General features: G+C 42.0%; 1 protein-coding gene across 1 annotated transcript; it reads right to left on the reverse strand.

The window, feature by feature from the left end:
- Positions 1-984: 984 nt before the first annotated feature.
- RBBP9 (RB binding protein 9, serine hydrolase) lies at positions 985-10,867 on the reverse strand. Its single transcript, XM_009436890.5, has 5 exons — positions 10,622-10,867; positions 9,387-9,429; positions 8,186-8,291; positions 4,623-4,708; positions 985-4,218 (listed from the first exon to the last, which is right to left on the reverse strand). Exons 1-5 carry the CDS (start codon positions 10,718-10,720, stop codon positions 3,992-3,994), a joined length of 561 nt encoding a protein of 186 aa, XP_009435165.1. The 5' UTR covers positions 10,721-10,867; the 3' UTR covers positions 985-3,991.
- Between the last annotated feature and the right edge of the window lie 6,545 nt (positions 10,868-17,412).

Consider the following 17,412-nt stretch of genomic DNA (forward strand, 5'->3'; position numbering starts at 1 on the left):
GGCTCAGGCGGGCAGATCACGAGGTGAAGAGATCGAGACCATCCTGGCCAACATGGTAAAACCCTGTCTCTACTAAAAATACAAAAATTATCTGGGCATGGTAGCGCACACCTGTAGTCCCAACTATTCAGGAGGCTGAAGCAGGAGAATCGCTTGAACCTGGGAGGCGGAGGTTGCAGTGAGCTGAGATCGCGCCACTGCACTCCAGCCTGGTGACAGCGAGATTCCGTCTCCAAAAAAAATAAAGAGAGAAAGTTACCTGGGTTCAACTGAAGTGCCAGCCTGCTCCACCCAGAGAAGCACACTTTGTGAGAACCAATGGGAAGGAGCCTGAGCTGCTGGAACTTATTCCGTATGAATTCATGGCATAATAAGTGTTAATAAAAGATCTCTGGACTGTAAAAAAAAAAATATATATATATATATATGAAGGATCTGGGAACAATGTCTGTCCTTCCTGGGACTTGGCCTATCAAAAAGGCACTAGTTTTATGTAGTAAGAAAAATGAACTTGGAAGAGAGCTAGAAATGAGAAGAAACCAGCTTATATGTTTTAAATATAGACTTTGTCTTATGTCTTTATAGCTAAAGATTGGTTTTTAGAGCTTAACATTCAATGGCTAAAACAAAAGTATTCCTTACCTCACCAATAAAGAGAAACTTCAAGCTTTTTTCCCATAGTATGTTTTTAATTCTGAAAATTAACTGAAGGAGACAAGAGACAATTTAAAATTACAGCACCTCTGATGAATAGTTAAATGGATCATTTATCCTACAGGGATAAACTGTAACCAAAACAGATTGTGGGGCTCTAGACTCCGGACAGCACCAAAAATTCAAGTTGCATATGAAGTCCTAATACTTACAGTTGATTTCCATTCAGTATTCGGTATTTTGCTCACCTGAGAATAGATACTCCCCAGAGTGTATAGAGGGCCCTGTATATTCAATGATGACCACAAAGAATCAAACAGAAATCAGAAATGACAGTCCATGGCTCTATGGTTTTTAATGAATAGTTTGTGTGGATTTTCCCATGAAACACCCCTGATCTTAGTTGGGTGATTTATAGACCTATGATGTTGGTGGTGATCAGCCAAGCAAACTAGCCAAACAGAAGTAATTTCAAATTAAGTCACTTTTACTTTGTGCTATTACTCATTATTGGATGGTGGGTGAGGGGAAAATACAAAATATATGTCCTAGACCAATGTTGTCCAATAGAGCTTTCTATAATGACGGAAATAGCCTATATTGGCTGGTCAGTAAGGTAACCAATAGCCACCAGTGGCTGTTGAGCACTTGAAATATGGCTAGTTTGACTGAACTGAATTTTCAATTTTACAGCTAGCTGTGGTTACTGGTTACTATATTTGGCAGCAAAGTTCAACAATCCTATAGGTCTATCTTAATTACTTTTATAGGAATGAAGAGTATCAGAATTATTTCTCAATTATATATATTTAGTTTTCATTTCTACAGAGAAAGAGGTCAACAAAGTTTTGTGAACTAAATTGTATAAGTTTTTTTTTTTAGGAAAGGACTTCACAGAGAACAAGGCAAAGAATAAGTAACACAACAGCAAATTTCCAAAAAATTCAAGTAGAATCAAACTTTGACTATAGATTTGGTCAAATTAGTGCTAAACAGCCTCTTTAACAACATTATTATTCAACTGATTTATATAATTTGCTTTTTAGTAGTCAAATATTATTTTTGATTATAATCTTAATTATAGTCTTAATTTTGATTATAGTCTTAATTATTTTTGATTATAAAATACATGCTTAGTGTAACAAATTCAAATAATCAGGAGGATAAAGTAAAATAAGGGGCCGGGCATGGTGGCTCATGCCTGTAATCCCAACACTTTGGGCAGCTGAGGTGGGTGGATCACTTGAGGCCAGGAGTTCGAGACCAGCCTGGCCAACATGGTGAAACCCTGTCTCTACTAAAGATACAAAAATTAGCCAGGCGTGGTGGCACATGCCTTTAGTTCACACTACTTGGGAGGCTGAGATGAGAATCACTTGAACCCAGGAGGCGGAGGTTAGAGTGAGCTGAGATTTGTGCCACTGAACTCCAGCCTGGGAGACAGAGCAAGACACTGTCTCAAAAATAATAATAAGGACGTCCACCACACTGTACCTACCAAAATGCCCATTCCCCAAAGATGATTGCTGTTGAACGATTAGGGTACCTTTCCTGATTTTTTTGTCTAAGCACATTTAAAAACGAAGACTTTTGGTTTTGAGCGATAGCTCTGAATCTCCTTTAGGCATGAAGTGTAGGAAATTATATTTCTGCAGCAAACTTAGGCTTTGCAACATCAAGTGTGGATTCACTGGAAATTATTTGAAGTAACACATAGCGATCATAATAGCCAAAAAATGTTGGGAAATGAAAAAGCGTGTGTTTTTTTAATTAAAAAAAAATTTTTTTTTTTTTAAGAGACAGGTTCTTCACTCCATCACCCAGGATGGAGTACAGTGGCGCGATCATAGCTCACTGAAGGCTCAAACTCCTGGGCTCAAGCAATCCTGCCTCAGCCTCCCAAGAAGCTAGGACTACAGGTGTGCACCACCATGCCTAGCTAATGTTTTAATATTTTGTAGAGATGGGGTCTTGCTATGTTGCCCTGGCTGGCCTCAAACACCTGGCCTCAAGCAATACACCCACCTCAGCCTCCCACAGTGCTGGGATTACAGGCATGAGCCACCACACCCAGCCAAAAAAAGGTTTTCTGAGGAAGTATGATCAGAAGAAAATGGAATGTGCTTGAAAGAGATCTAAAGGGCCATGGAAGTTAAAAGGTTGAACTCTATAGAACAGAACATGAAGTATGGAAAGGTTCTTTTTAAAAACACTTGTCTTTGGAACAAAATCCAAATTGTCCCCATGATTTCGTCCTTTGACATTATGTTCATCTTGGTTATCTTAGTCTTTTCTCAGACTTCACAGATAATTATCTAAAAGCCCCTGGCTAAGTGAATGCTTATGACTGTGGTCACAAATGGATGGCTTGGATTTTATTTGTCTTGCAGTGTTTGTAAATTTTTTGATGTATACTGTTATTGCCAACTTACATACTCCATATGTATATGGATTGTATGTGTGTGTGTGTGTGTGTGTGTATATTATATGGATTGTGTGTGTGTGTGTGTGTGTGTGTATATATATATATATATATATATATATATATATATATATATATATGCATTCCCCAAATTTAAAAACTACAATTTGGAGATTTTTTTTCCACACAAAAATCAGAAAATTGGCAACACTCTGCCCCATTTCCACATGGCAACAATTTAGACAGGCCATGAGCTCTCCACATGGCTCTGATCCCACCACTCTTGTCTCAAACAAATCTAGTCAGTTGTACGTATATTATGAATGTATATTGCTGTGCTTCTCCTTCCTGCCTGACTCTGGAAGACTCCTGTCTCAGTCTCTCTCAACATGTCTGAAGGACTTAGGGGCAAGTGTCAGAGGTGAAGGCCCTAGTCTGAGTTTAATGTCCGGGGCCAGCTTGAAACAGCAGCTAGTATTTTGAGCTCTAAGCTAACACTCTGGACTTTCAGTCATGTTTTCTTTCCCCAGTGAAATAGAAAAGTTTGATTTCAAAGAGGAAAAGTGTGCAATACCTGCAACATACATAAAACCTATTTAATTTTACTCAGGATTGGGAATCAGGAAACCTGGGTTCTGTTTCTGACTCACTTCGGATAGAGAAGGGTAGTTAAGCTGTCCTTATGTTTCTTATCAAATGAGGAAAATACTGTGGTAGCTCATAGCAATTTGGGGAGTTTTAGAGTCTATGGAAAATGGAAATGCTATTTGTAACTTAGATTGAATGTTGAAACTTGTGTTTGTTTTTCAGGCACTTATGGAACTTAACTGGATGTTCTATGTGTCTAGTAATCAGCTGATAGTAGATATTATTCTACTCCTATATTGGGATGCAAAATAGCAGAAATCATACAGTCTATGCTGGTACTTTCAGCAAAGACTTTACCACAGTAATCAGTTCATGAAACTCTGTGTTCTGAAAGTGGCCACAGTCAGTGAATTTGTGCAATTTGGTTTCCAACCTATCAGCCACTTCTTGTTGTTCCTTCCAGGGAAGGAACGGGTCGTCAGTAGAGCCAAACTGCACAATGTAAGGGCAGTTGGCCTTGATCTTCTCCCACTGCCAGGGGCGGGTGAAGTATCCTATGGGGAAAAAAAAATGATCTTTCAGTGCCCATGGATAATCTCCCTTCTAGATATTCTAAAATACCTAATGGCGACCCACATAGGGACACAAAGGAGCAGAGCCTCCGTGTGAGTTAGAAGCACTTCTTTTGTTTTCAAATCTGTAGGGCTTGATACCACAGTTACTCATGAAGAGGTGGTATATGGTTCAACTAAAACCAGGCCTCTAGGGTTCAATTCTAGACTTACAGCTTGGGAAGAAATCAAAGTGCAAACTTATATCCAAAGATAGGTGGTAAATCTTTCTCATATGCTATTAGAATTTTTTAGCTTATCTAAAAGGCAGCACTGTTTTTACAACCTGAACAGACAGCCCCATGTCTAGAGAAGGGCTTTGCTCAGATTTCTACCTTTGGACTTACCACTTGCACGCTCATTTTCATCCCCCAAGTCTGATGTGTACGCAGACACTAATACAATAGCATATACTCGATGTGTTTCTGCATACCTGGAGAAAGAAAAATGATGTCAGCTAATATATAATGTTACCTCTGATCACCAAAAAGTCAATAAACTACTTAAAAACTCATTTGAGGTAGCCTACAGAAAGCACGTGCTACCTGCTGTTGAGGTTGATGTGAAAAATGGCAAGGAAACTGCAGAACTATAAGCCCAACCCTGGCTACTGGATGAGCTTCTACTCATTTTTCTCTTTTTTTTTTTTTTTTGAGACAGAGTCTCACTCTGTCACCCAGGCTGGAGTGCAGTGGCACAATCTTGGCTCACTGCAACCTCCACCTCCTGGGTTCAAACAATTCTCCTGTTTTAGCCTCCTGAGTAGCTGGGATAACAGGCATGCACCACCACGCCCAGCTAATTTTGTATTTTTAGTAGAGACTGGGTTTCACCATGTTGGCCAGGCTGGTCTTGAACTCCTGACCTCAAATAATCCACTCACCCCGGCCTCCTAAAGTGCTGGGATTACAGGCGTGAGCCACCGCGCCCAGCCAGTACCCATTTTTCAAGGTAGTTGAAACTTGTGCAAACCTTTCCCAATAAACAAAAAATGTGTAATCCATCCACGTTTAGTATGCATCAGTGTCACTTGGTTGGTGAACATGCAGATTCTCAGGCTCAGACCCAGAGTCTCTGATTCAGAAAGTTGGCATTAAGGCCTAGAATCTGCATTTTAAGGCGTGATCCCTCCTTCAACCCAGATGACTCTAATGCAAGTGGTCTCTGAACTGTATTTTAAGAAACACTGTATAATACCAGAAATGTACCTTTGTTACCACACACTCCACATTGCCTTATATTATTCATTTCATTTGTGTTGTCTTATGTACATTTCTCTCAATAAATTGTCAGCTCCTTAAGGGCAGGCATGAGTCCTATTGATCTTTGTGTTCCTGGTGCCCATTACAGTGCCTGGCAAGTAGACACCCAGCTAACTATTAGGTTGGTACAAAAGTAATTGCAGTTTTTGCCATTAAAAGTAAGCAGGAGACAGACAAGAAATAAACAGGATGTCAGATGCAATGCATAATCCTTGACTAGATCTAGGATTGACTAGATCTAGGTGAAAAGTACTACAGATAATAAGATATAAAGAGGATAGGAGCCAGTAGAGTGAGTCTCCTTTATTGGCAAAAACCACAGTTATATTTGCAGAGAGCAGTCTCCCTCAGCAAAGACTGGGATAAGGAAAGACACATAGTAGTAATAATTTCAAGGGGCCTTTGTACCAAGAAAGAGTTAGGGTTGGTATTTTGTTCTTGGGCCTAAACTTTTTTCCCCATTTATTTTGAAAAATATCAAACCTACAGAAACGTTGAAAGAACAAGCACCTAGGCTGGACACGGTGGCTCACACCTGTAATCCCAGCACTTTGTGAGGCCAAGGCAGGCAGATCACCTGAGGTCAGGAGTTCAAGACCAGCCTGACCAATATGGTGAAGCCCCGTCTCTACTAAAAATACAAAAATTGGCCAGGTGTGGTGGCAGGCTCCTGTAGTCTCAGCTACTCGGGAGGCTAAGACAGGAGATTTGCTTGAACCTGGGAGGCAGAGGTTGCAGTGAGCCGATATTGTGCCACTGCACTCCAGCCCGGGCAACAGAGGGAGGCTCTGTCTCAAAAAAAAAAAAAAAGAACAAGCACCTAGATTCATTAATTTTGTCACATTTCACCCGTACTTTAGCATGTATCTCCTGAGAAGGCCACTCCCTTAACCATGGTACCACTATTACACCCAATAAATTTCACATTGATACAGCAATATTATCTGTATTCATTTTTCCCCAACTGTACCAAAAATGTCCTTTAAAACATTCTACAATCCTAGATCTAGCCAAGGATTATGCACTGCATTTTATTTTCATGGCTCTTCAGTCACTTTAAAATTTTTTGTTTTAAATGACATTAACATTGTTTAAGAGTTTAGGCCAGTTGTCTTGTACATTATCCTCTAAATAGGATTGTCTGTTTCCTCCTAACTAGACTGAGGTAAACATTTCTGGCAAGGATACTACATAGGTGATGCTGTGTCCTTCCCATGCCATCACATCAGGGGCCACATGATGCCAGTCTATTATTGGTGAGATTAAGTTTGATCATTTGCTTAAAGTGATATCCACCTGATTTCTCCATTGGAAAGGCACGATTTCCCTTTCATGATTAGAGTCATCTGTAGGGTAGTCCTCTATGATTTTGTCAATAGGAAATTCTACAACCTTAACCCAATCGTTTTGGCATCCATTTTTCTCCTTGCCTCCCTTAACTTTAGAAGTCAATTCTTAGAAGGTTGCTAATAATCCTGCAGTGAGTTCAAGGATCTTTAAAACCAGGCACATCTTTACTAATCAATGGCTTGAGAAAAATGCAGTTGGCCTTGAGTTGGAACAGAATTCAATAATACAAGGAGTTCTTCCTTTTCCAGACAACCCCTGGCAACATATAAACATCCTTACACTAGGAGTGTACCATAATTTTGTAGCTCCATCCTGAAATACTCTTGTAACTTTAATCAGTGTGGCTGAAAGGTTATGAAATTTGGCAAGATTCCCTGACATGCAATTCATGTGACAGCCTAAGTGACTGCTTGGGACAAATAAAAACTATTATCCTTTGTCATTTTGCCTAGCAAATATGAAAGAAACTCAACGCTTATAGGCTAAACTTAGCTTATTCAGCCAGCTAAGTCCCTACCCACTAGGCCTTATAAGGCTAAAAGGGGAGATGTAATATTCTAATGAGAGCAGTACGGATGTGCCCACGAATCCTAAGGACTGGGGATTCGCAGGTGAGTAACACTGCAGACACAATCTACCATATGCCAGGCTCTCTTCTAGGCAATGGGGTTTCAGTGCCAGAGTGAACAAAGCCCTGCCTTCATGGAGTCTACATTCTATTGGCAGGAGACAGACAAGAAATAAACAGGATGTCAGATGGTAAAAAGTGCTGCAGATAATAAGATATAAAAGAGATAGGAGCCAGTAGAGTGAGGAAGCCGTTTCATATGGAGTGATTAGAGAAGGCTTCACCAAAAGGGGACATTTGAGCAGACACTTCAAGGGGAATAGAAAGCCATGCAGTGTCTAGGGCCAGAGTATCCCAGGTAGAAGGATGACAGCAGGCTAAGATGTGCATGTACTTGGCATGTTCCAGGAACTGCAATGAGGTCAGTAAACCTGGCTGGGAGGAGAGAAGGAGAGTCTGTAGAGACAGAATCAGAGCTGACTGATGGGAAGCCACTGGGGTTTGCAGCCACTTATGCTTTAAAAGGATCACTGCATCTCAATAAGAGCAGATTTTTTGTTTTTTTTCAATCCACTAGCAAAACCAGGAAGAAATTAGGACAGATTATGTTACCACTTTAGAGGTCAGCACTGTTTCCTCTGCAACAGAAATTTAAGATATACGCAAGGTATTTCTCAAGCAAGCATGACTGGAGCCCACAAAGGGGATAGCAGTTTAACAAAGATCGCACCTCATGGCCGCGATGGCCCCAGAACTGTGGCCAATGATGATAGTCTTCTCATCACAGTGCAGCTCTGTCTCCATGAAGGGCAGCCAGATGCTCTCTCGTGCTGTAACTTAAGGTTCAGGGTAAAGAAAAAGTCTGTCATTTGATAGTGGTAGTCTGAATCCAACACTGCCCCACCTTTCAAACAGGCAACTATTCAGCAATTCACAACTGTTAAAACTGCAGGACCACAGCAGGAGACCAGACTGTATTAACAGAGCCAAAGATTTATGTATTACTACTTGAAAGACCCAAGTCCACAGTTTTGGTAAATAGTTTTTCTTTTCTCTCTCTTTTTTTTTTTTTTTTGTTTACCATGTTCTTGTAAGAAAATACTAAGGAAATAATAAAATATAACTCTGAAATTTTAATGTAAACTTTCAAACTTGAAAAAAAAAAGCTATTGGTCAGGTGCAGTGGTTCATACCTATAATCCCAACATTTTGGGAGGCTGAGGTGGACAGATCATTTGAGGTCAGGAGTTCGAGACCAGCCTGACCAAATGGTGAAACCCCGTCTCTGCTAAAAATACAAAAAAAATTAGCCAGGCGTGATGGCACATGCCTATAATCCCAGCTACTTGGGAGGCTGACACAGGAGAATCACTTGAACCCAGGAGGCAGAGGTTGCAGTGAGCCGAGATCACGCCATAGCACTCTGGCCTGGGCAATAGAGCGAGACTCCATCTCAAAAAAAAAAAGCAAAAAAACTCTTGCAACATTCTAAAATTCACACACATTTATTCATTCTTTCCAAAAAGGGGATTCCTGAGACAAGTCATAGGCATACCCAGAACTAAAGTAGCAATATGACATTTTTAAACATTAGGATCTCAAACAGATGCTGTAAAGTTTTATACCTATGCCTCAAGTATAATACCCACAAATTCTGCCTGAAAATATTTGTAGACATATAGAAGGGAAAAATCAAGTTGGTGCAAAGTTGAAAATTAAATTTTACCATGCCCAGGTGCTTTCCTGATCCTTACTAGAATTTTCTATGGCTTTTGGTTCACACCCTCCTCCCCAAGCTGCTTGCCTTATTCTTTCTTAGGTATATACGCATCTTTGGTTCCTCCACTATGATATTCTTGTTCTCTACCACAAAAATGGTAATATCAAAACCCAACAAGATGAGGCTGTTTAAAAACAAGTTTAAAACTTACTTGGGTCGGGCATGTTTTTAGCCAAACACTGGAAACCAGGTATCTATGATATGAGGGGGGAGAAAAAGCTATAATAAAGAGCTTAATTACAACTAATCTTTGCCAATAAGAAATGAGGCACCTGATATGATCGTTACCAATTCAATATTAACTTGTGTTATGAAATGAAGTAGGTTAAGTGACCATCCTTTCGCATGAACTCCATCTGTAGTTCTGTATCTAGGCAGCTCTGGGATCTCTATAGAGAGACCTATATCTGCATTTGTACACCCATATTTGCCTCTACAGGCCTGCATCTATAGAGAGGCATGAACAAATGTGTTCTAGACAGACCGACCTGGAGCCAAATAGACTGTGTGCCAGGGAGTAGGTAAAACGTGGCACAGGAACGTGATACAGAAATTTGGAGACAGCATACTCTCAGAAGCTCCAGCCCTGACCTTTGGGGTTGTAACTCTGACCAGGGTTTTCAGCCACAGCGCTGCAATCTATTCTGGAGACCCGCTCTAGAGGACAGCAACCCAGGGAGCCGACTTACCGCCCGGTTACAGAAGAGGGTTAAAAAATAAAAATCAAACGGCACAGGTCAGCCTACAGTAAGATGCCACTTTTATAAAGCTCACCAAGAAGCCAAATAGAACAGTCTATTGTTTAAAAGGTATATTCATAGGTTGAAAAGTACTTTAATTTTAAAAAGAGAAGCAGATGAAAAAATTCAGGATGGCACGGGACTGAAATGGGTAGACAGACATACGGGTCGTTTGGAAGATGATGTATAGGCAATGTCCCAGATTTTAGTTTGGTAATTCATTACATTATGCCTCATAATGTAGACGCATGTTACGTATATCCTTTGTATATATTAAGTATAGCATATTTAATTTTTTAAAAGCTGAAGCGGGGAGCAGTGAACATGTAAAATTATCTGGGAAGTCCCAAATCTGAACCAGCAGCAGATACGGGGGGGGCGGGGCTCGGGGGCTCAGCCTCGGTAGTTCAAAGGGGTTCCTTTAACTCTAAAGGCTGAGCCCTCAGAGAAGTCTTCCAGGCAGTTTTACCAGTCAAAATTCGACCACTAGCTCAGACTTTAAGAGAAGGCAGCGGGGGAGAGGCAGGAAAACACACAGGGCTTTGCTGGAGGGGATTAGACACCTATTCAAACTTCAGCCCTCAGTCCTCTCCCGCCGTCCCTCCCTCCAGGCTGACTTCACGGAGCAGCGGCGTTGGGCGCTTACCTTCTCCAGCTCCTTTTTCACCCAGCCATACCAGCCGTGGGTGGTCACATCCCCGCCTCCGTTCCCGGGAACAATCACTGCCTTGCTAGGAGAAGCCATGAGTGCAGCGAGGCCAGAGTTCCCCAGCGCGGGTCCAGCGGAGCTGAGCCCAGCCTGCACCCGCAGGGAGCCTGCGCCGCGGCATCCTGGGAGTTGTAGTTGCGAGGACCGGGGAGGCCGGGCTCTTTCCTCCTTGGCCTGCCTTCCGCTGGCTGCGTGGGGCAGCCAAGAACAAAGCCTGTGAGCTTCCATCAATTGTAAAGCAAAGCACCCTTTACTTGCCTCTTACTAGTGCTCTCGTGTTTTCCCCTTATTTAAGACAGGCTATGACACGGTTGGGGTGTGTTATTTCTTTGCTAGATTTACTGATATTTCTATAGGAAAGTTTGTTTTTGGTTTCAAACATACAGAAAACCCATTTATAACCTGGGAACGCCTGAAATCCATATTATTTTTCCTTCTGATTTTAAAACAGTTTTTAGTAGTCAGTATCAGCCCTGGTTGTTGTTTTTCATTGCTTTGAATGAAATTTCCTTGCATAAAGCTACTAACCCAAGTAAAACAAGCAAAAATTTAATTAAATACCAAGAAAATACTTCGTCAGATTTTCATATTAAACCAGCTGATACTGAAGTTGTTTAAAATAGTTTATAACCAATGCTTAGTCCCATATTCCTGGGAAGACAATCAAAGCTTCATGTACATTTGGTCACCGGATGGGCCATTTAAACATTTTGTAAGGGGATTTCATTCAATTGTTATTTGAATTCCAATTTGTCATTCTGGTTGTATAAAAGCTTTCCCATGCAAGAGGGCTGATGTTATAACAGTAGATTATTATGCTACAGTGTATTTTCCCCCGGTAAAGAAAGCTTTTTATGGTTTGAATTTTCTGGAAACATTGGAGAAGACTGTCCTTGTCATCCACACTACAACAAAACTTCAGGACCTTGGGCTTTGGGTTCATGGTCTCGCAAATGAGAAGGGTCCCTCCACACTTTTGGAACAGTGCACCCATTGGAACTTTTGAGGTAAAGCTACCCTGGGAAATTTCTCCCAAGAAGAAAATGGCATCCTTGATGTGAACAGCTTTTCCCCAGTTCACAGATTAAGACTTCTACTACCATGAAACTCATATCTTTCAATATTTTTTGTCTTCCTTATGCCTCTACAAACAATAGAAGTGGAAAAGGGGTCTGTTATGTGCACTTATGGGGTATACTTTTATTTGTGAAGGAGTTTGCAGCCAGCCTTATACATGGATAAACTTATACTTTGATAGATAAAAGATGAAGGCCCGAAGTAGGTAAGAAACTTTAATGGTACATGCGTTGCTTCATAATCAGTCAAAAACAAAACATTGGTTCACTCCTCTAACCCACATCATGGGTTAAAGAAAACATTGCCAGGAGGCCTTCACTCTTCTAGAAAGGCATCATTTGTTAGGTCCTTTTACCATGGTTTGAAGTAAAAGAAGCAATGATTAGAAATGTATCCCTCATTGGCTGGGCGCGGTGGCTTACGCCTGTAATCCCAGCACTTTAGGAGTCCGAGGCAGGCAGATCACCTGAGGTCAGGAGTTCGAGATCAGCCTGGCCAACATGGCAAAACCCCGTCTCTACTAAAAATACAAAAATTAGCTAGGCGTGGTGGCAGGTGCCTGTAATCGCAGCTACTCAGGAAGCTGAGGCAGGAGAATTGCTTGAACCCAGAAGGCAGAGGTTGCAGTGAACCAAGACTGTGCCATTGCACTCCAACCTGGGCGACAGAGCGAGACTCCCTCTCAAAAAAAAAGAAAGGAAAAAAGAAAAAAATAAAGAAATTCAGTGGTAGAGGATTAACAAAGAAATTGCTTAGTCAAGTGAGTAAACCCTTTATCTAGCTCATTCTTTGATCTATTTGATTTTAGGAGGTTTGGTTTATCGGGGCCTTGGGTTTAGGAGCATACCCCAAACTCTTGGTGTTATCCTCCCAATATTTATAGTAATAGTCTCCCTGGTGTGCTGTATTCTCTCAAAGGTTTTAAATGTTTGCACGTGGTCATCTCTAGAACGTCAGATGTTCTCTCTTCAACTGGAATGACAAAAGCTGAAAGAAATGTGCAACCATGAGAACACCAAAACCTATAAATGATGTGCTGAGACCGAAACCCAAAATGATGGTAACTGAGAGTGGCGCTAAGGCCCTAAGTTTTGGTCACACTCTCACCTAAGTGAGAACCTGACCAAACCGGGGGAATTTTTTCCACAAAATTTTGTGGGGCCATTGTTTTGGACTAAGCTCATGCATTAGGCCCCAACAAACCAAACCAAACCAAAATGGAGTTGCTTGCGCTAAGACTTTAAGGAAACATAGATTCTAGAACAGACTAGGTTTTGTGTTTTTTTCTGCGAATCTCTATAACAAACATCTCTGACAGCGTAGGTATCCACCCCCTGAAGTTCCCATTAAATCTTTTAACCAAATTAATTTCCTCTCGTCTGGAGACCATCAAGCTTCAGATGATCATGCAACAAAGGTTCCAGCCAGTTCCAGGTGAAGATGCCACCCCTAGCCATCAAGAAACTACCCTGCCTCCACTAGATAGAGCAGGGCGAGTTCCATGATCACCAGTAGGTAGGGACTACACCCCAAGCCAGCATGAAGCAGTTACAGAAAAAAGACCATCAGTCCCTCTGCCTCCCATAAAGATTTATGGGGATCACATCTCTCAGCGGGCAGATGAGCCAGGAAAATAGGGTCTGGAGGCAGGGAACAGAAGGCCGATTCACACTTCAGTTATGACAGGAAATATCCTCTCCACAGGGTGTAGGCCAACTAAATGACTTTGTAGCTTTACTTCATCCTCTTCATTTACATAGGGTGTACCCCAAGTAGAGGGTATTTAAATGCTCAAAAATTCTATAATGGGGACTTTGAGCCCTTATGCTCAGGCCTGCTCCCATAATGTAGAGTGTACTTTCATTTTCAATGAAACCCTTCATTCCTTCCTTTCTTTGTGCGTTTTGTCTAATTGTTTGTTCAAGACGCTAAGAAACTGGACACCCTCCACCATTAACAAAGGGGCATGAAACTTTTGGGGGTGATATATATGTTTATTATCTCGATTGTGGTGATGGGTGTCAAAACTTAATAAATTGTACATTTTAAATATGTGCAGCTTAAGGTAAATCAATTATACCTCAATATAGCTCTTTCAAATTTAAAAATAGTAATCCCAGCATTTTGGGAGGCTAAAGCGGGAGGATTGCTTGAGCCCAGGAGTTTGAGACTAGCCTGGGCAACATGGCAAGACTCCATGTCTTCAAAAATTTTTTAAATTAGCCAGGCATGGTGGTGTACACCTGTAGTCCCAGCTACTCAGCAGGCTAAGGTAGAATGATCACTTGAGCATGGGAGACTGCAGTGAGCTATGATCATGCCACTGCACTCTAGCGTGGGTGACACAGTGAGACTCTGTCTCAAAAAAAAAAAAAAAAAAAAGGAATACAATTTCAACATAAAACAAGCAGAGACATTCCTATAACCAACTGGTTGTTTGCTTAGTAGTTTTTAGTTCAAGAAGCAATGATACTCCCTAAACAGGAACTGGGGGCTGAAAAAGCATCTAGCAATCTAGCTTCCCTTAAGATTTAGTTAGCTCATTCTTCTAGAAGGAGAAAAAAGGCAGTGACATTAACTCTCATCTTAGGTTGTTTATGCCAATAATAATTGAGAAGATTATAATTACATACATCCGTTTTGTTTTCTACTTTTTATCTCTTGTACAAACAATTTCTGAGCTTATCATTATCACAGAAGAAACAGTTTTAGTTTCAAAGCTAAAAGCCAACATTTTTGTCCATTTTTTTTTTGAGATGGAGTCTCGCTCAGTCACCCAGGCTGGAGTGCAGTGGCGCGATCTCGGCTCACCGCAAGCTCTGCCTCCCGGGTTCACGCCATTCTCCTGCCTCAGCCTTCCGAGTAGCTGGGACTGCAGGCGCCCACCACCACGCCCAGCTAAATTTTTTTTTGCATTTTTTTTTTAGTAGAGACAGAGTTTCACCGTGTTAGCCAGGATGGTCTCGATCTCCTGACCTCGTGATCCACCCGTCTCAGCCTCCCAAAGTGCTGGGATTACAGGCATAAGCCACTGCGCCCGGCCATTTTTGTGAATTTTTAAAAATCTGAAAATGCACCTTTATATTTGGTACCTCATTTGCTAATATTGAAGAAGTTGTTCTCAAGAACTTGCTGAGACAGTTTGACTCTTTCTAAAGGGATCACCCACCCTCCACTGAGGCCCTCCTTCTAAAGGGATCACCCACCCTCCACTGAGGCCCTCCTTCTAAAGGGATCACCCACCCTCCACTGAGGCCCTCCTTCTAAAGGGATCACCCACCCTCCACTGAGGCCCTCCTTCTAAAGGGATCTTCCACCCTCCACTGAGGCCCTCCTTCTAAAGGGATCTTCCACCCTCCACTGAGGCCCTCCTGCTGAATAATCTTCCTCTGCCTGGATTTTTCTTTTCAGGTCAGGATCTTTTCTGTGGGAAGTTTGTCTCTAAGTCTTCAAACTCATGGTCTAAATCTATTCTCCTCTCTTCTGTGGTTACTTTTCCTTTCTGCCACTGCTTTTGTTTACTTGTTTGTTTGATTTTTGGTTTTCCCACCTTGAGGAGAAAGGAGGTCAACGGAAGCCTTCTTCAAAGTCTTGAAGCACACATGGCAGCTCCTGGGAAAGGAAGGGAGGTGAAGAGGCTGTTCTTGGCAGAGAGGAAGGCATGCAAAAGGGCACTGAAACAACAAACAGCACATGTGGGCTGGGAAGGACAGTGGTTCATTACTGGAGGATTGAGGTCTGTAGATCATTGAGGCCTGTGAGTAGCACAGGGGCCCCTACTGTATCCTGTGAATGATGGGAAAATTATGTAAGGTTTTAAGCAAGAGAATAGTAGGGTCAGATATGTGATTTAGAGAAGTCTATCCAGCAACCAATGTGATTTTTGGATCGGGCAAAATTTGGGCAAAACAATCATTCGAGAGACTGTTGCAGGAATCCAATCAGAGGATGAGTGCCTGAACTAAGCAAGTAGATGAAATTGAGAAATATTTAGAGTAACAAATTAACAAGACCAAGTGATTCAGTGTCACCTTCAAGGTGGAGGTGTTAGAAATAAGGAGGAGCCAAGGATAACTTCCTACTTTATAGACTCAGTAACTGGGAGAAGAATGGCATCTTCAAGTGAAGATGTACAAGAGGCAGAAGGTTCACTGGGAGCCAGGGGGATGATGGATTCAGTTTAGGACATATTAAGATCGAGATGTGTAAGCATACCCAGTGATATCTGCAGGACATTTCTCCAGATGGCCTTGGACTGGCCCAGTTCTCCCCACTTTCTTGCTTGTAGTTCTGAAGACTAATTCTGATGTGCTGGGAATATAGTATTCTGAGATAAGGAGGAAATAGCCAGAACAGCCCAGGCTGTGTTCTAGCCCCACTAAAAACAAGATGTCCTTCAATGCTTTTACGGCTTTTCCCAGCTAGAGTACAAGTGGGCATGCACAGACGAGACTCAATCTGCACCGTGTGGCTTTCCTGAGTCTTGAGAGACCAGCTCACCTTGAATCCTAGGTTTCTGCTGTCCCTTGCTGCTTCTCTGTGAGTAATAAATCCACTTCATGTAACTTGTGTATGTGAGTGTTCTGGCTCACCAGACTCAGGCAGGTAGTAGAAGCACAGCCCAAGATGCAGTGAACTGAATTGGTAACCAGTGCACAGTAAACACACTTTGAAGAACCCAGCAGGTTGCTGAATATTTGAATCTGATGTTAGGTAGAAAAGTCTGACCCAGAAATACAGAATTTAGGCTAAGCGTGGTGGCTCACACCTGTAATCCCAGCACTTTGGGAGGCCGAGGTGGGCAGATCACCTGAGGTCAGGAGTTCGACACCAGCCTGGCCAACATGGCGAAACCCTTACTAAAAACACAAAAATTAGCCAGGTGTGGTGGCCTGCGCCTGTAATCCCAGCCACTCACGAGACTGAGGCAGGAAAATCGCTTGAACCCAGGGGCAGAGGTTGCAGTGAGCCAAGATCGTACCACTGCACTCCAGCTTGGGCGACAGAGAGAGACTCCATCTCAAAATAATAATAATAAAATAAAATAAATAAATAAAAGAATTTAGACTCAGGCTACAGATTATGATAATATGTCAGAAAAATTATGAAAGATTTTGAAATAGTCAAAAGAGGTTACTGGGTGAACTTTCTGTGGAGTGCTGTGCATTTTTAAAAGACTCTCTAGGGGCCGGGAGTGGTGGCTCATGCCTGTAATCCCAGCACTTTGGGAGGCCGAGGCGGGCAGATCGTGAGGTCAAGAGATCGAGACCATTCTGGCCAACATGGTGAAACCCCGTCTCTACTAAAATTACAAAAATTAGCTAGGCATGGTCGCGTGCACCTATAGTCCCAGCTACTCGGGAGGCTGAGGCAGGAGAATCGCTTGAAGCCGGGATGTGGAGGTTGCAGTGAACTGAGATCGCGCCACTGCACTCCAGCCTGGCGACAGAGCGAGACTTCGTTTCAAAAACAAAAAATCCCCTGGGTCATTTGCTGTAGGAGGGATGTACCTCTGCCTTTGAGTATGCTATTTTACAACTCTGTAGAGATAGAAATTAACTTATAGAAGACAGTAATGCAAATGTTCCCTGACCATAACAATGAAAACTATTCCTGTCCACAGCAATGCAAATCAATTTTGTGTGATAGAG

Source organism: Pan troglodytes, chromosome 21, assembly GCF_028858775.2.
Source record: "Pan troglodytes isolate AG18354 chromosome 21, NHGRI_mPanTro3-v2.0_pri, whole genome shotgun sequence".
NCBI classification, from domain to species: domain Eukaryota; kingdom Metazoa; phylum Chordata; class Mammalia; order Primates; family Hominidae; genus Pan; species Pan troglodytes.

Excerpts from the sequence above, each read along its gene's own strand:
- RBBP9 (XM_009436890.5), bottom strand. The coding sequence starts at position 10,720 with ATGGCTTCTCCTAGCAAGGCAGTGATTGTTCCCGGGAACGGAGGCGGG. Across the intron at positions 8,292-9,386 it reads TAAAAACATGCCCGACCCAA|TTACAGCACGAGAGAGCATC; the intron begins GTAAGTTTTAAA and ends CTGAACCTTAAG. Across the intron at positions 4,219-4,622 it reads TGAAAATGAGCGTGCAAGTG|GATACTTCACCCGCCCCTGG; the intron begins GTAAGTCCAAAG and ends TTTTCCCCATAG.